This window comes from Pteronotus mesoamericanus, unplaced genomic scaffold, assembly GCF_021234165.1.
Source record: "Pteronotus mesoamericanus isolate MK-2021 breed Mesoamerican mustached bat unplaced genomic scaffold, CSHL_Meso_final contig_98, whole genome shotgun sequence".
In the NCBI taxonomy this organism is placed as follows: domain Eukaryota; kingdom Metazoa; phylum Chordata; class Mammalia; order Chiroptera; family Mormoopidae; genus Pteronotus; species Pteronotus mesoamericanus.
This window is the reverse complement of record NW_026555295.1, coordinates 893089-919789: the sequence shown is the minus strand read 5'-3', so window position 1 is coordinate 919789 and position 26701 is coordinate 893089. Positions and strand designations below refer to the sequence as shown.

The 26701-nt window shown below is 52.0% G+C and overlaps 2 protein-coding genes across 2 annotated transcripts; one reads left to right on the top strand and one right to left on the bottom strand.

Moving 5' to 3' along the window:
* Positions 1–10261: 10261 nt before the first annotated feature.
* TEX261 (testis expressed 261) lies at positions 10262–18496 on the top strand. Its single transcript, XM_054586817.1, has 6 exons — positions 10262–10440; positions 11350–11429; positions 12613–12766; positions 14634–14701; positions 15451–15553; positions 15736–18496. Exons 1-6 carry the CDS (start codon positions 10371–10373, stop codon positions 15849–15851), a joined length of 591 nt encoding a protein of 196 aa, XP_054442792.1. The 5' UTR covers positions 10262–10370; the 3' UTR covers positions 15852–18496.
* A 663-nt stretch (positions 18497–19159) lies between these two features.
* On the bottom strand, positions 19160–25522 carry ANKRD53 (ankyrin repeat domain 53). The gene is given in 10 exon segments (XM_054586939.1): positions 19160–19864; positions 22301–22421; positions 22848–23012; positions 24255–24454; positions 24774–24903; positions 25233–25316; positions 25318–25391; positions 25393–25448; positions 25451–25495; positions 25498–25522. Coding segments are annotated over 10 exon segments (1605 nt in total).
* Positions 25523–26701: the final 1179 nt, after the last annotated feature.

The window sequence follows — 26701 nt, the reverse complement described above, 5'->3', positions numbered from 1 at the left end:
CTGAGTGGAGTCCAGCTGGAGGCTTCCTGGGTGGGAGAACATGGGTGCTAAATCTTCCCCCTGGGCTCTGGGGAGCTGGGCCAAGTGAGACACGTGAGCATATGTATCTCTGCCTGCAAGCTTGTGTGTGTGTGTGTACATATATGGGGGGCATGTGTTCACGCACATGTTCATCATTTAGGACTCACGTGTCATATGCATGTGCATGCCTACCCAGGTTTATTCAGCATGTTTAGTGCATACTTTGTATCTACTTTATGCCTATTTTGTATGTGCTAGGCATTCTGGGATCAAATAAGCCAAAGTCCCTGCCCTCATGGGGCTCTAATTCTAGTGGGAGAGAAAAAAAAAAGAAACAAATAAAGATCTACATTGACACATAGTGGGAAGTACAATGAGGAAAGGTAAAACAGGAAATGGGGTGGGGTTGCTATTTTAGAATGTGATCAGGGAGGGCCCCTCTGAGGAGGTGACCTTGACCTAAACAATGAGAAGGCAACCTGTTGAATACCAGGAGGAGAAGGGCTATAGACTGAGGGCAAGGAGTGGAGCGGGAGTGAGAGGAGCTGGAATTCTACTGTGCTGCTCGTGTGTGTGTGTGTGTGTGTGTGTGTGTGTGTGCGTGCGTGCGCGTGGTGTGGATAGGAGGAAAAGGGAGACGCCACAGCCGGAGTGACATCGGTGACCCGGACAGCAGGACGGCCCTCAGTAAGAATCCAGCCGCTCAGCTCAGCTCTGAGGGACGGCTTGACCCCTTCCCAGATCCAATCCCCCAGTCCAGCACTCAGAGGCCTGCCCTGCTAGTGCAGGGCCTGGCACCACCCCCGGGTGGGCGCCTCAGCTCCACCAGTCCAGCTGTGTCCACAAAGCATCCGGCAGCTAGAGAGGCCTCTGGGAGAGAGAACAGTGCTCTGGCAGCCAGGCTTGACCATGGAAACAGTGCCTGAGACTGGCCCTGACGCTGCATCCTAGTGGCCAGAGGCAAGGCTCCCTGCGGACGCCCTGACGTGTGGGACCTGCTGGCAGATGCTGTTGATGGGACTGCTGAGAGATGAGAGGGACAGAAGAGACCCAGGATTAGACTCCCTCTGGACTTTCCTGTGGGAGGCCTGGCATGGTGCAGCAAGCAGGGCAGGGCCTCGGGACAGCTGCGGCCCTCGACGGCCCTCGACGGCCCTCGATGCCCTGTCCGTCTCCTCTCCATCGAAGGGGCAGGCTGCAGAACCCAGTGGAAGTGCTGAAAGCCAGCTTTAGGCTTTGCCTTCCGTTTCCCAAACCACACAGCCCTGGAACAGAGAGGTTTTTAGGCTCAGGAGGGGAAGCTGAGCTGACCAGCCTCAGGAAGCCTCCAGGAGAAAGTGGGTGGATGAAAGGGATGAGTGGAAAAAACTATTGTCACCATGTCAAACCACTCAAAGTCTTCCTTCGAGTGGGAAAGATTGATCTGGGTGTTTCGGGATGAGGTCAGGGGTGACGCCTGTGTCTGGTGTCTTAGGGACCCTGGGTCTGGGGGTCTGCTTGTGCATGTGTATATTTGGTGTCTAGGTCAATCGGGCAGCTTCTCATTGCTCACGGGCCGGTGAGTGCGCCCATGTGCCTCTGTGCCTGTGTCTGTCTGCCTGTGGGCCCCTCTGTGGCCCTGCACTTGCGGGCTGTGTGGGGCCTCTCTGTGTACGTGCCTTTCTGGGTGTAAGTGCGCAGACAGCCTGAGGTTGGCCGCCTGTCAGCCTCTGAAGTCTGTAACACCCTGTCCCAGAGCCTGACCCTGAGGCTCTCGGGGGAGAAGCTGCCTATTTCACTCTCATCAAAGCTGCAGATGGAATGGAGTTGGTGAGGAGATGCTGCTGCTCTTGATCTGCACTTAGCTTTGCCTTCTCTTCACTATCCACCCCCACGCCCGCCCCCGCTGCGGTACAGCATGTCCGACTGGCCGGGAAACCAGTCCCATGCTGCTTCTGGCCTCTTATTGACCTCTGGCTGTGGTTTCAGACTCTCATTGCTGCCGCTGCCCACCCTGAAGCGGCATGGAAGGAGGTGGTGCAGAAAGGCATAGAGGTTGACTGGAACAGGCAGTATGAGGGGGCAGGCAGTTCATTTGGTGTGTTGGGCTCAGAGGTTTCAGCTTTGCGAGGAAATTAAGAAATAATCTAGTCCCCTTCCCCAATTTATTCATTCCAGCGGCCATGGCTGCAACTTTGTGTGTGTGAGAGAGAGTGCCTTCTCCATGTAACATGACTCTCTCGGGACCCTCCTAAGGCTGAGCCCTCACTGAAACCCAGGAGTGGGGAGGTGGGAGAGAGGGGCTGGGAGCAGCACCCAGTGCACCAGCCTCTGAGCATCTCCACATGGGGCTTGACCAGGCTGGGGTGGGCACACAGGGGTCTCACTGCCTGGCTGGGAGGCAAGGTGTTAGCTCCGGGCAAGTTCACTAAGACGCCCAGAAGTCATGAGGAGGCAGAAAATGAGTACAATGAGGACAGGACTCTGGGCGCAAACAGAAGACCAGGGAAGACAGGGGTTAGAATGGGCTGGAGCACTCAGGTAGGCTCCCTGGAGGAGAGGTGTTCAGTGGGTCTTGAAAGACTGGTAGGAACTGGATGAGCAGAAAGGAGGGGCAGGAAGGGCCTGTGAGCGAGGCCAGGGTTGGGGGAGGAGGGTGTGTGCAGGGCAGGGGGCCAGATGAACAGGGTTCTTCAGGGTTCCAGAGCCATAACTCAGAGTGTCTTTCATGAGGATAGAGCCGGGAAAGCTCCAGGGAGTTGCCCTTGGCTGGATAGGGGCTGGAAGGGAGGGGAGAAAGAAGGGCAGGCTGGGCAGGGATGACCACACATGCAGGCCTCTCTCTGCCAATGTCTCTGCAGCTCTACCTGATGGGGGCAAGTGGCAGTGGGTACTCAGGACTCTACTGGCTCCACGTTCTCCTGTGCTCTTCTTTCCTATAGGACAGTGGGCCCGTGCTGGCTGCCCTGTGGAAACGCTGTGCTAACAGGGGGCTGTCCTGTGCAAATGGGGCACTTGAAAAACTGTTGCTGTCTCAGTCCCAGCCCAGAGAGTCTAATTGCATCAGTCTGAGGTCATTACATCGTACAGCTAGATCGGACTCTGGGTAGGGAGCCCATGCTGCCAGCAGTGGGATGGGGCGGGGCGGGGGAGGGGGCTTGCACTTCAGGTCTGCTTGTTGAGCCCTGGGGACCTTCCCTGGGGCACTTAGGACTCTTGAGTTCCAAGAGACAGAAACTCAGTGATGCCTTGTTGAAATCAAGGGTGGGGAGGGAGCTGGGACAGGAAGGGCCTGAACTGGGATTCGAAAGGCCTAGGTCACACCCCACTCGCACACACTCAGAAGCACACCCTCTCCTCACTGCTACATATGCCCCCAGCATGGTCCTCTCAGGCCTAACAGCTTAGCTGAAGGCAATGCTGAGGCAATTGATAGAGCCATCTCAGGACTTGTCACTAGAAAGCTCTTTAACTCAGCCACCTGAGTTGGGGCCCCAAGGCATGTGAACCCTACTCTCACATCAGCCCCGGGCCTCTGTTGTCATCCACATGCTGGGCTCACAGGTTGACATCGTAATGGCTAAGTGTCACATACAAGTACTTCGTACAAGCTCATCCATCTCTTTCTCTGACTATCTTTCCAGTTCTGGGAAAGAGAATCAGTTTGACCGGTTGGGGTCAAGGACCCAACCCCCGCCAAGGGGTAGAGTATGACCTAGCAGAAATATGGCTGTAGGGGTCGGTCTTGTAGAGGTCCGTCTTATAGATAGTTCTTGCATGCCAAGCCCTGTGCTGGGCACTGGGTACACAGAAATGAGCAAACTTCCATGGCCTTGAAGAATAGGTAGGGCTTTGCTGGGTGGAATGGTGGGGCAGGGTGCAATGGGCGAGGCTGCAGAGTCGGAGCCTGAGGCAAGAATTCCAAGGAAAGAGAGAGAACTGGCCAACGCTCTGTCTCTGTGTAAACAGAGAAGGAGAATGCCAAGGCAAGAGGGATCCCAATAGGGCAAAGGGCTAAAGTGTTTTCTGCATTTGATATTTATCTTGTTTCTTCCTCTTACTGCCACCACCCACCCCTCCAATGATCAGGCTGTGGCTGATGACAGACTTTTGTTTTGTTTTTGAAAAGCAGGGCCCACTACTGTTCTAAACAAAGCAGAGGTTCTGCTGGGAAGGAAAAAGGATAAGAGGAGGTTCGGCAGCAGCCCCACAACCCACACCTGTTCGTTCTGCTTTATTGTAAGCACCTGACTCCACCACCACAGGTGCACAGGGGAGCAGGTGACAGATATGCTGCCCGTGAAGTCTGCAAAAGTGGAAGGCAACAGGCAAAAGGACTGCACAGTGTTCTATGTGAGAAATGGCTGCAAGGAGAGGACTTGCGGGGGTGGGGGGAGAGAGAGAATGTGTGTGTGTGTGTGTGTGTGTGTGTGTGTGTGAGAGAGAGAGAAAGAGAGAGAGAGAGAGAGACTGGAGAGAGAATGTGAGCGCACGCTGTGCAAGTGTTTCATGTGATGCAAGCAAAGTCCCAGGCTGCCTCCTTTCCCCCACCTTGTTCTTTCCTGTCATTCCCCAGCCTCCCCCCTCTCCTCACCCCTACTGCCCACCCTCTCACATGGTCCTTTCAGGCCTAGCAGCTTAGCTGAAGACAATGCTGAGGCAATTAATAGATCCCTTTGAGGACTTGTCACTAGAAAGCTCTTTAACTCAGCCACCTGAGTTGGGGCCCCAGGCATGTGACCGGGATAGGGGAGGGGAGCCAGGAACACCAAGGCAGCTGCTTGGGTGGGGAGCAGGGCAGAGCAGAGAAACAGACAGGGTCGCGAGGCCTAGATTAAGAGGACAAATAGAGCCCTGGCTGGCGTGGCTCAGCAGACTGAGCACCGACCTGAGAAACAAAGGGTCATTGGTTTGACTCCCAGTCAAGGCACATGCCTGGGTTGCAGGCCAGGTCCCCAGTATGGGGCATGCAAGAGGCAACCACACATTGATGTTTCTCTCCCTCTCTTTCTCACTCCCTTCCCCTCTCTCTAAAAATAAATAATTTTTTTTTTAAAAAAGGGGGGACAAAAAAATAGATTATGTGGACATTGCAGTGGTCATTGTTTTCATTGTTTGTGGTTTGTCTCTTACTAGAACTTCGCTGTGGCTAATTTTCTGCAGAACTGAGACCTGAGAGGCAAGATACCAAACAGTAAACCGGCTGACTACCATAGACTATCACAGGAAAAATTCCCCCCTAGAATGTGGGCACCTTAGAGAAGGGATACCACGTGGTAACACTGTATGTGTTAGGGGTGGAATGGAGTGGGAGGTAACATGTCCTTAAATCTTCCTACCCCAACAGTGTGCTTCTTCTGGGCTTGCGGAGCGGGCAGGGAAAGAGCTACACGGGGGAGAAGAGGATAAGGAGAAAAGAGTCTCCAGGCTTGTCTCTGCCTGTCTCTGACTTCATTGTGTCTCACACAACAACCATTGTTTGTCGCCAGGCCAGGCAGGCAGCAGAGGCCCAGATGCTGATTTGGACCCTGTCTCCAGCTGTATGTGATGTATGTTTGTGTGCCCTTGGGGGTCTGCCCTTCTGGCCCTCACTCTAAGACTGGCAGTGGGATCCGCAATTGTCTCTCAAAATTCTTATAGGCTCTGAACCCTGCCAGGCTCGGATTCTCTCCAGCTCCTCTGGCCACCGCTAGAGGGCGGCAGCCCACACAGCCAGGCCCAGAGAACTTCAGCGGTCCTCTCGGGCTTGCTCCACCCTTTTCATGCATACACCTGTGATCTTCCCAGCCCCTACGGATGCACAGGCCCCAGCCACGTGGGCCACTGGGACCACAGAACCAACTAAATGTCATCCCTGGCCTTGGGCACAGTGAAGGTATAAGTCTATGATCACAGAATGTGAGAAGGTGACCAGGGGTGGCCAAAGCCAGAATGCTGAGGTACACTCATTAGTCCCTGTAAGGATAAAGGCATGAAGAAGAAGAGCCAGGGAACAAGCAGGCTGTAGGGAGATAAAGCAGAACTGGTCAAATGGCACATGATGACTAGGCAGACAGAATTACTCTGTCAGCAAACGCAGTGGCTTTAAGAGACCAGAGGAAACCATGTGGCTCTGGAGTTAGACTTCCTAGATTCAAATCCTGGCTCCTCCAAGTACTAGTTGTGTGACCTCAGGCAAGCCTGGGTTGTGGGTTTGATTCCTGGTCGGGGAAGTTATGAGAGGCACCCAATCGATGTTTCTCTCTCACATTGCTTCTTCTCTCCCCCTCTCCCTTCCTTCCCTTCTCTCTAAATAAGTTAATTAAATAAAATAAAGGAAAAAATTAAAAAAAATAAGTGTATGTAGTTACTGAAGGCTATCAATATCCAAATCAACAAAACTTTGACTCTATAAGCCCTTTTAATCTTGAATTCCTTGAACTGAGCTTGGGAGCCCTCCTGTTCCCTCTGATCTCTCCTTCAAGGGAGGCTGGATTTGTCCCCTCTTCTGACCTCCTGCCTAAGTGTGGGTCCCAAAGAGCCTCCCTGACCCTGCCTTCCCTATATGGTACATGGAGCAGATAAGAGCCAGTAACCCTTAGTTACTTCTCAGGGCTCTCAGTAAATCATGGCTTCTCCTTTCCTGCGCTCAGAGGAAATGTGAGTTCTCAACATTGGTTCCCTAGGCCAGTCTTGGCTCTGAGACTATGGGGAAGTGGAAGTGAAAGTGCCCCGCCCTGGAGTAACAATCCAGACTCAGTCATAGGTGAATGCACGTAACTAACTTTTTGGGCCTCAAGTCTCCCTTACCTATAACTCTGGGGAGGAATGGGGGAATACTCTATATTTTCCTTCCTCTCTGGGAGGATAATGTTTAAGAAAAAGTGAGGCCAACTAAGATCTTAGTGTCCCTCCATTTACTTATGCTTTTGTGTCCCAAACACAAATTTCCCAGTAGAAAAGACCAGAGCATGAATCTCTCCTATTGGGCTAAACAGATGATAACCAGGTCACGTGATCCGAGGTTAGCAAATTTATCTGTGGGATACCACACAGTGGCTTTTCTCACGAAGGGACTAAGTACCTGCAGGAAATCTGAGGCATCCTGGCTGGTCCAGCATACCTCAAACCTTTTAACTTTAAACTTAATTTATAAGTAGGTAATACATTCACATATACTTACATAGTTTAATGTTTTATGGATATAAAAAGAAATACAGTGGAGATGTTCTCTCTCATTCTTGAACTCCACCTCTTCTCTTCCTAGGAAGCAAGCAAAATTACCATTTTCTAATGGGTCCTTCCAGAGATACCCTATATAAAGAAATACTTATGTATCTTCTTTCTCCTCATGCTTTTGCTTTTCTCAAGAGAAGATTCTCCCATATGGGTATATAAAGAATATCCTCAATTGTTTTTATGGCTCTGCTTTATAATGTACCAACATGTACTTATCCAGTTTCCCTTTAATGGACATTTAGATTGTTTTCAGTTTGTCCTAGTGCTATAATGAAGATTCCATAAATCAGTACACAGTTATTTAAAGCACCACTGCTCCTTATATATGTCCCTCAGGGACTCTAACCCAAAGCCTTGGGACCCCTTAGAAATCAGAAGATACAGAATTCAGGGATACAAACTCAAGGACTCCAGCAAGTTGGAAGGGAAAAGTCTTCCATGTTTATTTGCACTAATCTCTAAGTGAAATTTGACATTTCCTTCCATTATGAATGCAATGATTTCACAGTAGTTAGCAGTATGTGACTTTCCCATCTAATGATAGAAGATATTTTGAAATATTTACATTCACCCCTACTTTGTCATTGTGGTAGTAAAGGAAAACTGTTTCTTTACTCACAACATTTCTGACCCCAAATGTGTGCTTATCCCCCCATATCAACCCATTTTCCAACTTTCTGGACACCAACTGGGAGTCCTATAATTATATTCAATTTTGACAATAATTCCCTGGAGTTAGCATCAGATCCCACAGATTTAAAGGCTCAGTCCCACAAGACTGCCTTCACTCTACATTCCAGTCACAGTCCTGGGTCCCGGAGGTACCCACATTTCTGTCTGACTTGACTACAAATTGGAGGTTCCCACACACCCCCTCAAGTTCAATAGTTTGCTAGAATGGCTCACAGAGCTCAGAAATTCTTGCTGACATTTACCAATTTATTAAAGGAGATGAGAAAGGATAAAGCTGAATGGCCAGATGAAGAGATACGTGGGGTGAGGTAGGGAAGAATCCCGAGCACAGGAGCTTCTATCTCGGTGGAGCTGGGGTGTGCCACACTCCCAGCATGTATATGCACTCCCCAACCAAGGTCTCTTAACCTCAGAGTTTAGGGATTTATCTGGAGGCTACATCACACAGGCATGACTGATTATTGACTAAGTCAGTATCCAGCCCCTTGTCTCTCCCTGGAGGATAGGAGATGGGATTGAAAGTTTTAAGTTTCTAATCAAGGCTTGGTCATTCTGGTGACCAGATCCCATCCTGAAGCTATCCAGGAGCCCACTAAGAGTCACTTCATTAGAACAATACATGCTCCTATCATCCAGGAAATTCCAAGGGCTTTAGGAGTGCTGCATAAGACACTCCTCTCACCTCCATCACTGAGGGAATTACAAGGGTTTTAGAAGCTCTGTGTGAGGAACTATGGGCAGAGACCAACTATATATATTTCTTATTCTGTCAGAGGTAGATAATTATTAGATTTTCCATTAGATATGGTTTATGTTATGCATTAATAGAGAAGAACATAAATTATTATATTACACGTTTAGTTTTCTAAAAAACATTTTGACATCTGTATATCAATGTAATTGCTTTGTCTTATGTATTTCTTAATCATACATAAAATTACCATTTAACATGTTAAGTGTACAGTTTAGTGGCATCAAGTATATTCACGCTGTTGCGCAACTGTAACTACCATCTATCCACAGAACCTTTCATCTCCCCAAGGTGAAACTCTGGACCTATTAAACACTAACTTCTCATAGCTCTCTCCCCTAACCCTAACCACCATTTTACTTTCTGTCTTTATTTGATCACTCTAGATACCTCAAATGAGTGGAATCGTACAATATTTTTGTGTCTGGCTTATTTCACTTAGCATAATGTCTTCAAGGTTCATCCATGTTGTAACAGGTGTCAGAATTTCATGTCTTTTTAAGGCTGAATAATATTCCACTAAATGTACTCACCACGTTTTGCTTATCTCTTTATTTGTTAATAGACATTTGAAGTTCCACCTTTTGACTCCTGTGAGTAATGCTATTATGAGCATTGGTGTGCAAATATCTCTTTGAGTCCCTGCTTCCCTGCTTACAATACTTGTTGGTATATACCCAGGAGGGGAATTGCTGGATCATATGGTAATACTGTTTAATTCTTTGAGGAATATATATTTATTGTTGTGAATAAAAAATATTATTCTGAAAAAAAAGAAAAATATTATTCTGAGATGAGAAGCATACCAGACTCCGTTATACATACTCTATTTTTGCATGCCTGTCTCGGCCACTAGATGGGGGACTCTTGATCAAGGGTTCTGGGCTCCTTGCGCCTTCTTGTCCCACAGGTGTAGTAAATGTATTCGGCGCCTAGTGGGCGCTTGTGTGCCCTGCACTAGGCGAGTCGTAGGCGATACGAAGGTGCAGATTGTACCCCAAAGGAACTCAACCAGAGGGAGATTTAGGCTTGAGGATGGCTGATCAAAGGCGCCCCAACTCCTGTCTGTGCCCCTTTCCAGATGTATAACTTGAGCTACGGTAACCTTTCTTGGCCCCAGCTTCCCCATCCGTGCAATGGTCTGCATCATCGAATCAATATCCATCAAGAGCATACCGCGTAGCCTTTAGCACAGTGCCTGGTACATGTTAGACACTCAACAGTTCTGTCCCTGTTATCTGCAGGGCAAGAGAAAGCCCAATAGAAAACCTGCTTGGAGGCTTCTGGCCCAATGTTGCTGCGGGGAGGTCCGGAGGCCCTCCTCTGCCCTACACATCTCTCCAGGTTGGCGGAGGAGTGCACAGCGAAGGGTCCCTGTACTGGCGCCGCATCTTCGCCGCTCTGGTCCGCTTTGCCTCCCCCGGGATGCCTCGCCGACCATTCCCTTGGTGCAGCCCCGGGGAAGCCTGACGATCCGCGAGCGCGCGCCTCACAGGACAGCAGCGGTTTTCCCTCCCAGCCGGCAGGCGGCGCCAGTCTAGACCCGACCGGGGCGGCGCTCGGGCCCGGCTCCTCTCAGCGGCGGCGCACGGCGGTCCGGCCGTCGGCGGGGCGGGGACGCGGCAGCGGTGGCGGCGGCTCCGTGTCGCCGGAGCCCGAGCGCGCAGGCCCGGCCCGGCGGTCGGCGGCTGGGCGGGGCGGGGGCGCCATGTGGTTCATGTACCTGCTGAGCTGGCTGTCGCTCTTCGTCCAGGTGTCCTTCATCACGCTGACCGTCGGTGAGAGTGCGCGACCTGGGCCCTCGCGGGCTTCCACTGCGGCATCTTTGCTCGCTGGGGGTCACACTATGCGGGCGCCGGAGCGACCCGGAGACCCGTGTCCGGTACTCCCGGCCTTCGCATCCCCCCTCCTGCTGAGCCCAGCAGCTCAGCCTGACTGCGGGTCCTTCCAGGTGTCACAAAGTACTTCCCAGCAGTGCCGGAGAGTGGCTCTCAAGTTCCCTGCGCCGGCGCGCCGCCTAGGACTGCCGCGCCCACCCTCGGGGACTGGCAGCGCCGAACTTTTACCCGACAACTATCGCCGCCCTTTGGCCTGCGGCCCTTCCAACTTCTTACTCTGACTTGGACGTTCTTCCCCTTCCCGGCTAGTTCCTACTGTGGATCTCAGCTAAGATCTCACCTTCTCCGGCAAACCCTACTGTGGAGTTTGGTGGTCCAGCAGTGCCCCTACTTTCCCTAAAATAACACTTATCACGCTGGAATCATCTGATTCCACTTCCTCCGCTCTCCCTTACCTCATCCCCCCCACCCCCACCTGGGTAAGAGAAGGGGCATTGTCTGTCTTTAGTGTATTCTCAGCACTCAGCCCAGCACCTGGCCCATTTTAAGTGCCCAGCAGATATTTATTCAGTGAGTGAATGAAATTGCCATTTACGGGGGTGGGGGAGGGGCGGGGTGACAGAGATAATCAGAGTGCTGAGGTGCCAGATGCAGGTTTTCACTTTTATGAAATCTCTGCTTAGTTGCTCTGATAAAGTTTTGCTTTCAGACACATGGGTTGTTTGGTTTGTTCCTTATCTTCAGGAGTCCATGAGGGGTGATGGGGACCCAGTTGCAGAGAAAGGGGTGATCATGATTGTGGGAGTGACCCCGGTTAATATTCTCTGCTTGCTCTTATTGTGCCCCCAGCGGCGGGACTCTATTATCTGGCAGAACTGATAGAAGAATACACAGTGGCCACCAGCAGGATCATAAAATACATGATCTGGGTAAGTGGCTGCTTCCCACAGGGTTTACCCTTTTTTGTCCCACCTCAAAAGAAAGAAGTGGGGAGAGTGTGGCATGGATGATGAGACCTCTGTCCCTGCTGTTTCCAGAGGGTACCACCCCTACCTCCCTACCCTGTACCTTGTTCTCTAGGTCTGCTCTCCTGGGCCCTGGTCTTTGCCTCCTTCCCTAAGTGGCAGTGCTTCACTGCAGACCCCATTCTCAGTTCCATAAGGTGACAGCTGAAGGCACATTCTCTGTTGACAGGACCATGGCTTGCCTTTGCTTGGCTGTCTTCCACTGTCTCTAGCCCCTTGCTCTGCTTGCAGCATTTAGAAGTGAGAGGAACCTTAAGGACAGTTCTGAGTACTTATCCATTACCCTCTTTCTCATTGGATCAAGTGATTCGTCCTAAGAAGGTGACACCTTCCCTGGCCCAGGCCCGGCCCCGCCCCTCCCCCCCCCCCCCAGTCTCATGGAAGGCTTCTCTTTCTGAAGACACAATCCTTGCCATGATGTCAAACCCACAGGAGTGCCTGCTGGTGGATAGATTGCTGCCGGCTGCAGGAAAGGCTGGGGGTCGGGGTGGGAGCGCATTTGCACAGGAGCCCAGTGCCTCTCAGGTCACCCGGGTGTCAGCAGGCACTTCCATTCTGGGCTTTGCCTGAGGTAGGGAGTTAGTGGTAGAGACCAGTGGTGGCTCTCAGCTTTGGGTGCAGAGGTTCAGTTAATGAGTCTTGGTACAGGAATTTGACCTTCATTTAAACAATTGTTGTCTGTTAAGCACTGACAACTGTAAGTCTTTCAGAACAGCATTTTCAGGTTTCAGGTATGATTCATTATTGGGTTGTTATCAGCTCATTAGCTCATGATCAACATAAAAAAATGGAATAGAAAAGACAAGAATTGAAATTTGAACTAGATCATATATATGTATGTGTGTGTGTTGGGGTCACAGTGTAAATTTTTTATTACTGTGGGTTGCTGTCAAACATTTTGAGAACGGCATTTAAGGATGCTACACTTTGGGAGCTGAGAGATCTAGTTGGGGAGATTAGATCTGTGACTGAAATGCATAAGATTGAAGCGTGAACCTAGTGTTGCCCTAAGTAGGTTGGGGGTAAATGAGTCCAGGAAGACTGCTTGGAAGAGGTTCCCTGCACTGTGTGCCTCTGGTTGTTTCAGTTCTCCACAGCTGTGCTGATTGGCCTCTACGTTTTTGAGCGCTTCCCTACCTGCATGATTGGCGTGGGCCTCTTCACCAACCTCGTCTACTTTGGCCTCCTCCAGACCTTCCCCTTCATCATGCTGACCTCGCCTAACTTCATCCTGTCGTGCGGTGAGAGGGGGCAGAGTTGAGGAGGCAGCTGAGGTGGTTGGGTGTGCCCAGCTCAGCCCATGGCACTGAAGGGTTATAGAGAAAAGAGGTAAACCGCTGAGGTCCTCCAGGAGGCCAGGCTGATTGGGAAGATGGGGTTCTCACATATGAGGAGACTAGAGCCCACTGTGCCTCAAGTGACTAGAATTTGGTGGGAGTGGCGGTTGGGGGCGGGATACTCAGACAGGGAGAGCTTTCACAGAGAGGTAAGTTCGAAGGTTTGGGGAGAGAGAAGAGGTGGGCAGGCTGAGTAGTTAGAGCTGGTAAGAAACATCTTGTCCAGAAAAAGCCCAAAGCCCTTCTCCGACCGGCAGCCAGGCAGGTCCCCATCAAGTCCTCTAGCCCAAAGTCATGATTATCACTAGAGTCTCATGGGACTGTGGGCTCCCTGCAGACAGCTGCCTTGGGGTTTACGAATGTTTGGAGGACCCTGGCCTCCCTGCCTTTGCCCTGCCACCATTGTCTGACCCCAGGTAGTCATTTCCCCTGTCTCGGTCTCGGCCTGTCCATCTCTTCAAAGATGTTTAGGAGACTCCGTTGGCACATTGTGTGTACTCAGAGATATTTATAGATAATTGCAGAAAAGTCTGGAAAATATTTGGTTACAAGGATTGCCTTTTCTTCCATTAATCATTACTAGTCATCCTAGCCTTTGTTCAGGATAGGATTGGGGGTGTTCAGAGCTACTTTTCTATTTCTATGGGAAAACCTGGGAACAATGTTATCCACAAGGATGGTGCAGAGTTAAAGCTAGACCCGGGCTCCTCTTTGCGAGCCTCAGTGTGGTTTTGCCAAAGGATTTGTTCACCCAGGTTTGGTGTGAGGAGCCCTTCCCTGGATACCAGGCTCCTTATGCATCTTTTTAGGGAAGAGAGCACTGCACCCCAATCCCCCCAGCAGCAGGCTTCCCTCACCTGCCCTTTAGATGCCTGAGAGAGTTTTTCTGAAAGATTTTGTCGGCATGAGGCACCATCCTATCCTCTAGTGCCAGAGTGTGCTCGGGCATGGTAGAGCTGTGCTCTCTGCTTTAGAAGGGAGAGACAAGAGAGGAGAAAGAGATGTGGCAGTTGGTTGTGAGGTGTGTGTGATGGGTGTTCATTTTGAGGGATGCTTTGTTCTGGTGCCTGCCCTTCATCTCCCTATGGGATCAGGCAGGGTGCCCATCTCTGAGCAGCCCCAGAATCTGCTCGCTTGCTCTCTCCCATAAATTCGATTGCACACTAAGGAAATGTGTGAGGTCCAGAACATACCAGTTCAGACCAGTGGGTCTTACACTGGGGCAGGGCAAGACCCTCTCCCCCCAAATTTTAAGGAACCCTAAGGCTGTGCCCCCAAAGTGTCTAGCAAACGGTGCCCTTTTATTCTTCAGGAGTGCTCTTCAGCTGAGTCATCCTTCTCTCTGCTGCCCAGTTGGAGGGGAACCTCTTGGGCTTATGTGACCTGCACACCCGTGACTTCTCCGCCCACTCCCCGTGGGAGAGCTCTCCTCAGGGTGTACTTCCACTCAAAACCCCGGTAGTGATGGTGCTTTGGAGAACATAACACCGAAGTCTCTTTTTTATAACATTCCAAGAGCTTTCTGACCTGCCTTCTAATTTCACTCATAAATGCCCTCTGCAGCCGGCAGGTTGGGGCTAACTCTCCCGTTTTAACATGTAGGAAACAGTCCTGGAGAGTGGTGAGCTTGGCTCAAAGCCATACTCTGAGTCGGGTATCAAGTTAGGACGAAAACTCAGGGCTCCCTACTCCCAGGGGCCTTTTGAAAGTTAAAAGTCCAGCTTTATGTTATTCTCCGTAAACTCACTGAAACTCTTCTTTCCTTCAACAGGACTAGTGGTGGTGAATCATTACCTAGCATTTCAGTTTTTTGCAGAGGAATATTATCCCTTCTCAGAGGTAAGAGGTGTTTAGTACATCAAACTATCAACAGGGACAGAAGGGACAAAGGGGACTTGCAGGATTTGTTTTGTGAACCTAGCTATGATTTGAAACTAAGCCCATATAGGGATAACACATTTTTTAATTTAAAACAGTATAGATGCTTTTAGAGAGCAGCGTGGCTGAGGAGGGGAGGCTCTCCACGCTGGGGCTTGAGGTGGGGAGGACGCTGCTGCCCCCTAGTGAGCCCTTTGTGTCTCCTAGGACCCAGCCTAACACCCTGCGATCAGGAAGGGTCCTTGGAGGGGCCTTGTCTGATGCAGGCTTTGCAGGGCTGGGGCAGGCTGCAGCCCTGAGCCCGGCTCTTCCCAGCAGCCTGCCAAGCTGCCTCCTCTCAGGATTTCACCATACCCTGCCACTCCAGTCTGGACCCCTAGGAAAGAAGAAGGTTCCTTCTTTGGGGAATGTGGGTCAGGCATGGTTTTGCCCTCCATCTGTCTCCTTCTGTTCAGACGAGTTGCTTGTCCTAGCGACCAAGATTTCGGGACTGTGGCCCCAGTCATCTGCGGCCTCCACCTTTCCCCACTATACTGTCTCCATGTCTGAGGGTGTCCGGTCTCTGCTTCCCAGGCCCTGGCCGCCTTCAGAGATCAGGTGCCGGGTCTTCTGTGCACTCTTGACCACCTCTCTAAGATACAAGGTGACCATGCCTAGCTTACTCTTGGCACCTCCAGGGGCACCCTCTTCTCAGTGTCTCTTGTTGCCAGGTCCTGGCCTATTTCACTTTCTGTCTATGGATAATCCCGTTTGCGTTCTTTGTGTCACTGTCGGCTGGGGAGAACGTCCTGCCCTCTACCATGCAGCCAGGAGGTGAGAAGGGGCTTATGGGGGGTCACGGTGGGGGGTGCCAGGAAAGCCTGAGTTGGCTGGGTGAGCTGTAGCCCAGCCCGGTGATGTAGGCCCTTGGGCTTCAGGTGGGGAGAGCCGTGCTCACTTTCGGGGACACACACATACACACACACACACTCATTTCCCTGCCTCTGTCTCCACAGATGACGTGGTCTCCAATTACTTCACCAAAGGCAAGCGGGGCAAACGCTTAGGGATCCTGGTTGTCTTCTCCTTCATCAAAGAGGCCATTCTACCCAGTCGTCAGAAGATATACTGACCCCCTTGGGGAGGGGATGTGGGGGCAGGATCAGGAGAGTCAGGCCCCTGGGCGTCTGTACTAGGTAGGGGCTGTGACCCTGGAAGGTACCTTCCCCCAGCCCTGGCCTGACTTCCTTCAGCTCTCCCTGAAGTCCCCGTCCCCACCTTCCTTGGGATGCTCAGCTTGGCTCAGATCTGACGCTGCTAGAGGCTGTGGCCTCAGAGGGCACCATGGAGGGTGGTCGACCTGGCTGTGTAGAAGCTGAGCTCCCCGTGGCCCTCCCCACCCACTTCCATGCTGGGTCAGGAGGTTCTGGCTCAGTTGGGGCAGGCAGGCCAGGGGCCAAGAAGCTGGAGAGCAGACAGTGATAAGTTCTTTGGGCAGGTGGCCATGGCTTGGCTCCAAGAGAAATCATTTTTGCTGTTGAACTGTGATTTCTGTCCAAGTCTGATTCTTGTTTGAATAAAGATTCTAGGTGGCACTGTTGCCTTAATACCCTGATAATTCATCTTCCTTTCTTCCTGCTGCCCTTCTGCCCTGGACTGGATGGGCTTCTCTGGGCCTTTTCTGGGGTTAGGTCTTGCCTTTCCGAAGGGGGTCTGTTCTTACGGCCCTCAGCCGGAAGGGGGCGGAAGAGGAGCTGAGCCTGATCAGGGCATGGGGAGTGGCAGGTGTAGGCAGCCTTTCTTGTGCCCCTCTCTTTTCTTCTCTTCTTTCCCCAAGGCTCCATGACTGTCAAGGTGGGGACAGAAAGGGGACAGTTTGGGACTGGGATTTTCAGAGCAACATCTACAATACCCTATTTAAAAGTCTTCCCCTGGAGAAAAGGGGTGGTTTCTGACAGAATTCTATGTCAGGATCAAGGAGAAAAAAAGTAAAACTTGGCTTCCAGGCAACCTGGACTATATAGCCTATTTTTAAGAAATGGGGCTGTTGGGAGAAGCCATTTGTCACCCTTAAGAGCACACAGGGCTGGCCTTTTCTCTGTGCTCACCTCCTGGGGAGGTGACCTCAGGCTTCTAAGAATGCAGGTCAGGTCCCAGGCACAGACCAGCATTTGTTAACCTTGCACTCCAACTGCAGTGCCTTGCAAATACTCAGCAGTACATATCGGAATGAAGTCCCCATGAGCGCCATTACTGGCCATGTCTTATACCTCAAGGTGAGGGGAGCAGGTGCAGAGATGGACCGCACACATGTAGTACCTTTAAGCCTCTGGGAAGACCCCTGTGCTTGAAAATCCTTCGTCCACATCCTGTCTCAGGTCTCATTGTAGTCCTTCATTTCCTTGGCTTTAGCATTTCCTGTCTCATAACAATACCAGCCTTCCTCTTTTCCTGGGAGGAGCAGCACATTTTGGTCATCTCTCAGCGGGAGTGAGATTGCCAGGCCCTTTTATCCTATGCAGACAAGGGGGGCGACATAGAGGACACTGGGCGCCAACATCATCCTCACTCTTGGGCTAGCAGCTGACCCTGCTCTCCCTTGCTGTCCGCTTGTTTGTTCCTCACCCGATGACGTGGCTTTGCCTCCTGCATCCACTCCACTGCCTGTGCTCTTCTGGGGGTTGCTAGTGGCCTTTTTGTGCTAAATACAGTGAACCCTTTTTATATCTTACTGGGGCTCTGCAGCATCTGACAGGGCTGACCACCCCCGGCTTCTGGAGTCGCGCTTCTGCGGCTCGTTCTCTTCCTACCTCTGTGGCTTCTCCTTCTGGTGTCTTATGCAGGCTTCTCCCCTCGCCCCATGCACAGTGGGGTTTCTCAGGGTCCTGTCGTGGGCTCTCAAGAGGAGCCCATCCATGCTGATGGCTTCAACTCTTTGCCAAGGAAGTGACAGTTGACCTCCAGCCCCAACATCCCTCCTGGGCTTCTGAACCACAGTTCTGCCTGCCGCCTTGGGGTGCACAAATAACTGTCATGGCCCCGGTGGCACTTGTTGCTGTCCTCTGCCTACCTGCCTCTTTTGGGTACCTGCTGTGGCCCTCAGACCTCTCAGAGGAGCCAGACCAGAAATAGGCTTTCTATCCCTGCTTTCTCTTTTTGGCACCCTGCCCCCGCCCCCGCCCCACATCCAGTCTCTACAAACGGTCAGGTTTGCCTTCTTAACATCTCTTGGTTAGAATAGAGCCACTCCCACTGTCATCAGCTTTCATGGGGTTATTGTGACAGCCTCCTCCTGCTGCTCTGTCCCACAGCCAGAGTTGTCTTTCTAAAATGCATAGTTGATCAAGTCACTTTCTGGCCTACAACCTTCCGTGCTCCCCACTACCTTCAGGACAAAATCCAGACCCCTTAGCATGGTTTTGAGACTCGTGCTGTCCTGCTTCCTGCTCGCCTGTCTGGCCTCATCACTTGCCACCTTGCACTCTGGGTCCCAGCCTCCTATATCCAGAGATGCCACTTTGATTCCTCTTTCTTCTGTTCACCTGGGCATCTTATACGTTAGTTCTCAACCCAAGATTTCCCTTCATCCAAGGAGCTTTGAGTGTGCCCCCGCCCCACTCCAGCATACCACACAGATCACTCTGGGCTTCCTTGCCCGTGGACAGGTCTGTCTCCTCACTAGACTGTAAGCTCCTTGAGGGCAGGGACTGCCCTTCAATTTTTGTATCAACCGTGCTTGGCTTGGTGCCTGGCACATAGAAAGCATTCAATAAATGTTTGTTTAATGAGTGATGTGTAGTGATTTGTACAGTAGATAGCAGGGGATGCAGGCTAGCTTCCTGGAGGAAGTTAAGTGCTTTCATAGCCTCCAGTTGAAGCCATAGGTCTTCCCTGCCAACCCCCAGATGTGCCACCTGTGCCTCCCTGACCTGCAGAAAGCACAGTGGCATCCCACAGTGGCAGGGAAGCCCGCGGCAGGGCGATGCATTAGCTGTGTCCCCCCACCCCTTCCTGTTGTGGACCTGGAGAATGAAGCATGAGGCTTAGAGCCTGCAGTAGGGCTTACTCTGAACAAGGGGCAGGATTTCCCAGTGGTTCCTCATCCTGAAAACCTGTCCCTGTTGGGTCGTTTGGGGTGAGGGGGAACAAAGGGGACACCAAATGTTACTTTCACAATGCTAGGACCTGGGATAGAGACTATCCCCCCACTCTGAGCTTTGGGCTCCTGTCCTAATTTGAACCTCTTGGAGGGTGTCCAAGGGATTTCTTTGAGGAGAGAAGGGAGACCTAGGATCTGGGCTCTCATTGGGGGGCAGGGGCTTTGATCTTGGGAATGGGAAAACTGTGGGCGCTCCTCCCCTTGTTCCCTGCCCGCAACATGAATGGCCACACCTCAGCCTTCACTGGCCTGCCTCAGGCGGAGAGGCTGCCAAAATAAGTTTATGAGGGAGGTTCGGGGGAGGGCAGAATGGGGAGTCCTTGATGAGCTCGCACTGCTGCCAGGAAGTCTTCGTCAAATGTCTCACGCAGGTTCATGGCCAGAGTGTCGGTCCAGAAGGTGTTGTCACCCAAGTAGCGCTTCCGGGCCACATCCCTCATGCTGACAGAATGGAAGCCCTGGGGCACCTTCATCCTGCACGGCCGCACCTGAGGGTACAGCTCGCGGACTATCACCTCTAAAGGCAGCCGAGGCACAGGTGCCACCTGCTTGCCAGCCACCGTGTGCAACTGCGCACCACCATGCCCATCAGACCTGACCTCGAGGAATCTGCCGAAGTCATGCTCGGGGCTGGGGTCTGGGTGCACACCCAGGCAGATGCCCTGCGGGTAGCCGATCTGGGTTCTGGGGGACCTGACAGGGTTGTTGCTAAGATTCCACAGCTTGGGCCGTCTGACTGTGGGCTGCTTGTAGATGGGTGTGGGTGTCACCAAGGGCTTCAGCTTGGGCTGTGGTATCTGTTGCAGGCACACCTCTGGAGAGGGGTGGAAACTCTTGTGAGGTTTGGGGGTCTTAGAGAGGGGGATGGTCCAGGGTGGAGCTTGCGGCTCTTGCTCAGTGTTGTGGATCAGAAATTTGCCTTGGGGCAGTAGTTTGCGTTGGAGCCACTTCTTGAAATCAGCTTCTCTCAGAGTTTGGTGTTCTTTCTGCAACATCAGAGGGCACAATGCAGGTGAGAAGGGCTGCTCCCCCTGGGCTTCTGTGCAAGGAGACCCTGTGACTGTAGCCCTCATAAATCTCAGGCGTGATTGGCCAGGTACCATCCCACCCCAGGAGAGCCCTGAATCTGATGGGAGAATCCACTGCCTTAAGAGAACGCTCATTCTGATGGGGAGACAACTATTGCTGGACAGGGGCCAGCCTGGGCTGATGGGGCAGACAGAGCCTCTCCCAGAGGGAACCTCCAATTTTATGGATACCCAGCCTCCACTCTAGGTGAAGTCTTCAACTTGAGGAGGGAGACATAGTCTCTGCCCTACAGAGAAACTTGAGTCTTTAGGGGGGGACCCGTTTTGATCGTGGAGACATATCCTGCCTCAAGAGGGTCTCTGGTTTGATGGGAGGGAGAGGCAACCAAGAAGCGTATGCTGCATCCGTGACCCTGGGAGAAGAAAGGAGAAAGTTTTGGGAGGCCTGGAGCTGGGTGGAGCTAATCTGGGCAGGCTTCTTGGAAGGGGTTGGCCTTGAGCAGTCATGCAGGGAGAGACAGCGGCTAGCTCTCCAGGCTGGGTGGTGAGAACTTGGTCTAGCTGTCTGCTCTTGCCTCTACTACAGTTATCCTTCAACATGTCACAGAACTGTCCCCCTCCTTACCCTGTGTCTCTGTCTCACTTCCCAGGCTGTTGCTAAGCCATCAGGTGGTTTGGAGATTGACCCAGCTCTGGTGGTAGGTTCTGATTAGGCTAAGCCTCTCATAATAATTCCATCAGCCTTGCCGCAGACCTAGGTTAATCAGTACATGGCTTTCCTTCAGCTCTAGGAATTGGAACAAGACTGGACATAGGACCTGAGGCCAATTAGAGATGAGGGGAGATCTGCAAGGGGCTTCTGGGAAAGTTTAGAGCCACAGGGACAGATGGGTTTTACCTTCTCTGGACAAATACAGGGTGGCGCAAAAGTAGGTTTACAGTTGTACGTGCGCAAAGCAGTTTATTCTTGTATTATTATTGAATTGTATTTTCCATACAAACAACTGCAAGCCTACTTTTGCCCTGCCCTGTATGTACCTGAGGACTGGGTGGCACTGACAGCAGACAAGCTCAGGGCTGAGAAAACTGGAGAAAAGTGCAGCTGGAACAGAGCTGGAGTCCTAGATTTGCCAGCCCCAAAGCCCTGCCCACTTCTGGATCCCCTTAGGATTCCCAGCGTCTTCTTTCTGGATTTTCTGGTTCTTGCATCCTATGTAATTACACCTGCTTAAAATCCTTTAGTAACTCCCTTCTTGCCCAGCCAAAGTTATCATTGATCCGGGCCCCTGCCAGATCTCTAGCATGTCAAACTCCAACTCACATCGGACACCCTGGCCGTACTGAATGTGTACTTCTCGGCCTGCACCATGCGTCCATGTTCCTCTGTGCCTCGCCACTGGGCTGTCTGTTCCTGCTGGCTGGTCAGCCCTTCCCTACTTTATATGGCCAACTCCTGCCCATCTTTAAAGATTCCTCTTAAGCACCGTGGTGTGGCTCAGTGGATTGAGTGCCAGCCTGAGAACCAAAGGGTCAACAGTTCAGTTCCCAGTCAGGGCACGTGCCTGGGTTGCAGGTCAGGTCCCAAGTTGGGTGCATGAGAGGCAACCACACATTGATGTTTCTCTCCTTCTCTTTCTCCTTCCCTTCCCCTCTCTCTAAAAATAAATAAAATCTTTTAATTAAAAAAAAAAAAAATTCCTGCCCTGGCTGGTGTGGCGCAGTGGATTGAGCAGCGGCCTGAGAACCAAAGGGTCGCCAGTTGGATTCCCAGTCAAGGCACATGCCTGGGTTGCGGGCCAGGTCCTCAGTAGGGGGCATGCAAGAGGCAACCACACAGTGATGTTTCACTCCCTTTTTCCTCCCTTCCTCTGTCTAAAAATAAATACATCTTTAAAAAAAATGGACTCCTTTTAAGCATTATCCGTCTGTCTGCCCCTGGGCCACCTTTTCTCTGGGAATATGATCTATCTCCCCTACTAAACTCTAAGCTCCTTGAGTGAGAAGACCACCTCTCATTGGTCTTTGGAGCCTCAGGGTCTAGCAGGTGCCTAGCAGAGTGTGTGTGCTCAGTGTCTGTTGGAAGGTTGGGTCTTTTCAACCAGTGTACTTCCCAATAAGGCAGGACCTGGGTCTCATTAGATTCTCCTCACTAGAAGGAGGGACCGCACTAGGAGGGGCTTCATAAATACTCGCTAAAGTAAGCTGCATTTGTGTCCTAAGAAAAGACTTTTGACCCAAAGAGTGGCTTCTAAGGGTAGAATTTTGTTAGAGGAGAGGAAGAGGGCGGCTCTTTCTGGATGGAACTACTGTCCACTCTCTGACCACACACGTGAGTCTGCTCACATGCCTGGAGACGCAGCTGATGCCCGGTGCCCCGGCAGCCCTACCCCTTACTTGCTGCTCAGTCAGGTAGTCTTGTTCCATGAGGGCCAGCTGGCCTTTGAGCTTCTTCAGTTTTCCCATCTCACAGGCGAAGTCCTTCTTGTCCCGTTTCCACATGGCATCCTTCAAGAACCTGGTGCCAGGGTGAGCATGTGTCATCCCCCAGTGACTGGGCTTCAACCTGGGAAGACTGGCTGCTGCTGAGCGCCTGGGTGGGGGCGGGAGGGGCTGCCAGAGATGAGGTGAGAAAGGTGACCCGCCCCCAACTTCCCAAGGCCCCTCTGGCTAACTGTTTCTGGTGAGGTGAGAGAGGAAAGTGTCTGATGTCTGATCGCTACCCTCCTGATGGGGAGCCAGGGGCAGGAGGGCAGTGCTAAACCCAAAGAGGTGAGACCTGTGGAAAACCCTTGGGAACGACATCCTGGGCAGGGGCCAACTCTGTGGCTAGGCACTGGCTTCCCAGACCCTCCTCTTAAGGGTTCCGCTTTGGGGAGGGCCCTAGTGGCAGGGCGGGGAGAGGGAAGGGGTGGCAGGCTGGAGGTGGTTCTCACACCCTCACCGAGCACAGACACGGTGGTTCCGTATTCTGCAATAGTCGATGGGTTTGCACCCCTTGGCATCTCGGGCGTGGACATTGGCACCGTTCTTCACCAGGACCTTCACACAGCTCAGCAGGCCCTCCCGGGCTGCCAGGTGCAGGGCTGTGGAGCCGTCGGACCTCTGACTGCGGAGGTCCTCCAGGGGACGAGGGCAGTAAGGAAAGACAAAAGGCAGCCACCGATCAGACAGGTGGGCAAACCAGCTTCCAGGCCTGCTCTGCCACCAGCCCCCAGGGCGACCCTGGCATGTTCCTTCTCTGTCCCTCAGTTTCCTCAACCGCAGAAGGGGAGTTAGGACTAAATGAGCAGTCGAAGTCTGGTTATGGGGGTGTGGGCCAGTTAAGAACTGCTGGAAGGAGGGTTGGTTGGCGGGAGCTCAGAGACGACTAACCTCATCCTCTTAAATCAGCCCTCCTGCCCCTTCCCCAAGCCTGGTCATGGCCCATAAGCCCTGGGCCCTACCTCATCCTCTGACCTTGCCCCAGTCTTTCCCAACGCATGGCCTTTGCACACGATGTTCTTTCCTCTGCCTGGGACACTTTCTTCTGGCTCTTTGCATGGCTGGCTAACCCTCTTCAAGTTGTATTTTAAATGTCACCACCTTAGAGGCAACTGCCCACTCCAAAATAGATTGTCTCCCTTCCCCCGTACTCCCCATCCTACCACCCTGTTTATTCCAGTCATAACCATTTACCACACTGTCATTTTGTTCATTTACTGAGCTAATTGACTATCTGCTTCTGAGCTAGGACATCAGCTTCATGAGGGCAGGGACCGTTTCTGTGTGTTCACTGCTGTATCCCTCACCTCCGGCATAATGCTTAGCACGTAGTACATGCTAGACAAACATTTTGGGTGAATGCAGCCTCCTATAGGCCACCCATGTCCTCCCCACGCACTTTCTCAATTATCACAATGGTCTCATGTTAGGCATTGTCATCCTCCCAAATTTCAGTTGAAAACACTGAGGCAGTTAAGTGGTTCCCAACCTCTGCTGCAAATCAGAAACACCTGTGGATCTTTTACGACTTCCAAAGCCCAGGCCACACCCTAGACTGGTTAAGTTACGACCTCTGCATTGGGCTTTTTGAAGCCCCCCAAGGGATTCAAAATGTACTGAAGGGCACCGAGGCTTACAACTGAGGGACCCGCCTGAGGTCTCCACGTGTGCTAGCAGATGGCAAAGCTGGGACATGAACTAGGTCTGCCCGTTCCCAGAGCCCAGTTTATTAATTAGGACACCATGTGGGCTATCTGTTTTATGTGGGACCCAATTCTTGTCACCCCACAGCCCTTCGGCCTGTCCTGGAAGTGGGTTCCTATCTGCCCAGCCTCCAAGCCACTCTCCTGGAGCAGGCAGGACTCACGTGTCGAGCGCCGCCCCCTTCTTAAGCAGGTAGTGGAGGCAGGGGAGGGCCATGGTCCTGTTTCCCCTGTGGATGGCGAGGTGCAGTGGTGTCTGGCCATTGTTGGTGGGCAGGTCCACAGGAAACTTGAACTCCTCTACCAAGACCTGCAGGCATTCAAGCCGGCCGCTTTGGGCTGCAAAGTGGATGGCAGCGAAACCCTGCGGTGGCCAGAGGAGGGCAGGAGGAGGCTGAGCAGGAAGGGGGCCCCAGGTCCAAAACTAACCTAGGCAGCCATTCCTTAGGGCTCCCCTTCCCTTTGACCCCCCTCAGGAGTCCTCACACCCCTTTCCCACTCCTATGTGTGCTCACTCTTCCTTCATGCCCCCGAATGACCCTTCCATGATGGGGAGGTGAATTACGACGATCTACTCAGAAAAGGACATTTCTGGATGCTCTTTGCCAGGTGAGCAGGAGGCGAGGAGCTCTTGGTGGACGGGGAGGGCCTTGGCATTTGGCCCTGCACGCCAGGGCCTTTACCTTGTAATCTGTGGGGATTTCCCTACGGTCTGGATTCAGGCAGAACCGCAGCCATTCCAGGTTGCCCAAGGCAGCTGCGAACAGCTCGTAACATCTCCCGATCTCTCTCTGGTCCCACTCACCGACAAGGCTAGAGTCAGCGCGGGGGTGGGGGGAGAAGGGAGGAGTGATTGGAGGACGCCGTGGCAGGGCCCAGCCCCGCGTGGGCGAGGCCGTCACTTTAGCACGAAGCATTTCTGCAGGTTGGGCCAGCGCTGGCTGGCGGCAGGGCAAGGAGGAAGCGGCCGTCCCTGAGCGTCCCCGAGGGCCCCAAACGCCTCTCCGGAGGTCAGCCGGAACCCCAGCAAAGCTTTCCTGGTTCCTCAGCAGCCCCGACCCAGCCGCTCCGGGCCCCGCCCTTCCAGAGAGGCGCTGGGCGGGTTCCCACGCTGCAGCCGGGCCACCTATTCCCCGGCTCACCTGGGCCGTTCGGACGCAGAGTTACTCCAGGTGAACTGCGAGGAGACCTTCTCAGGCGGCTTCAAAGAGGCACGTGCTGTTGCTGCGCCTACCGAGAGGCACCGCGATGTCCCCAGGCTCTGGCTCGCCAGTTTGAACTCGTGTAGGGGGCGGGGAGGGGGGCGGGGCTGACACCTCTCCGGCCGCCCTGAGCCAGTCCAGGGACCGAGCCCGGGCGCCTGTGAGGGACCTGGCCTCTGCCAACCCTGCCACCCCAACTGCCCGGGCCCAGTCTGCTGGAAACTCAGCATCAAACGCACACACAGCAGACTGAAAGAGCTTAGCTCTTGTTTCTGATTATAAAATTAATGTTCTGATTGTAAAAAACAGAAAAGGACAATGAAGAAAGCAAAAACCACAATCCCACCAGCCAAGAAATCATGGTCTATATGTTATATATCACAGAGACAATTTGTACCTCTTTTAACTAAGTAAGCATTGTATCATGTGATAACTTCCACCGACCTTCCACAAACCAAACGCACATTGTGACGCAACCTACCCAACATCAGAATAGATGCGCTGTCATTTCACACGTGCTGCAGAAAGCAAACGGGCTCCTCTCTGGTTGTTTTCTTAGCACGGATTCCTGGGAGTAGAATTACTAAGTGGAAGGGAATGAACTTTTTTTTAGATGTTAATGTTTCTAAACTGCCCTCCAGCAGGGTTTCATATTCATTTACACATCCACCTGCAGCGAAGCAGGCGCTGCACATCCGCGGTGTGACAAGTTACTTGACCTCTGTCTCAGTCTCTGCATCAGCAAAATGGGGATAATTGTACCTACTTCGCAAGGAGAGAAGGGGCGTGGACAATGGGATGAGGCTATTATTAAAAGGCACTGCTCCAACCATCACTAGTACCGGGTAGTATGATTTTAAATAAACGTTTGCTAATTTGGTAGCAGCAATGGCGCTCTAATTTGCCCTGATTACCAGCAAAGGTTACACACTTGTTTATCAGTGTTTTTCTCTTCTGGGAGTTATCTGTTTATTCACATTGTTATTTGAGGGTCTTAATGTGTTTCTTATTGATTCATAAAACTTATTAACATAGTAATCATTTATATATTCTTGTTGTCAGCATTTTCTTCAGTTTGCCTTTTTTTACAATATATTAGTCAAACAATCAGTGTTGCTTGAATCAGTGTTGTTACTGAACAATTTCTGTTCTTGCCCCTTCTCAATTAAAAATGGGCAAAGAACCTGTATACACTTCTCCAAAGAAGATGTATAAATGGCCAATAAACACATGAAAAAAAGCTCAACGTTGATCATAAGGGAAATGAAAACCAAAATCACAGTGAGATATTACTTTATACCCACTAGGATGGCTATAATAAAAACACAGATAAGTGTTGTTGAGGACGTGGAGGAATTGGAACCCTTGTACACTACTGGTGGGAACGTGAAATGGTGTAGCCACTTTGG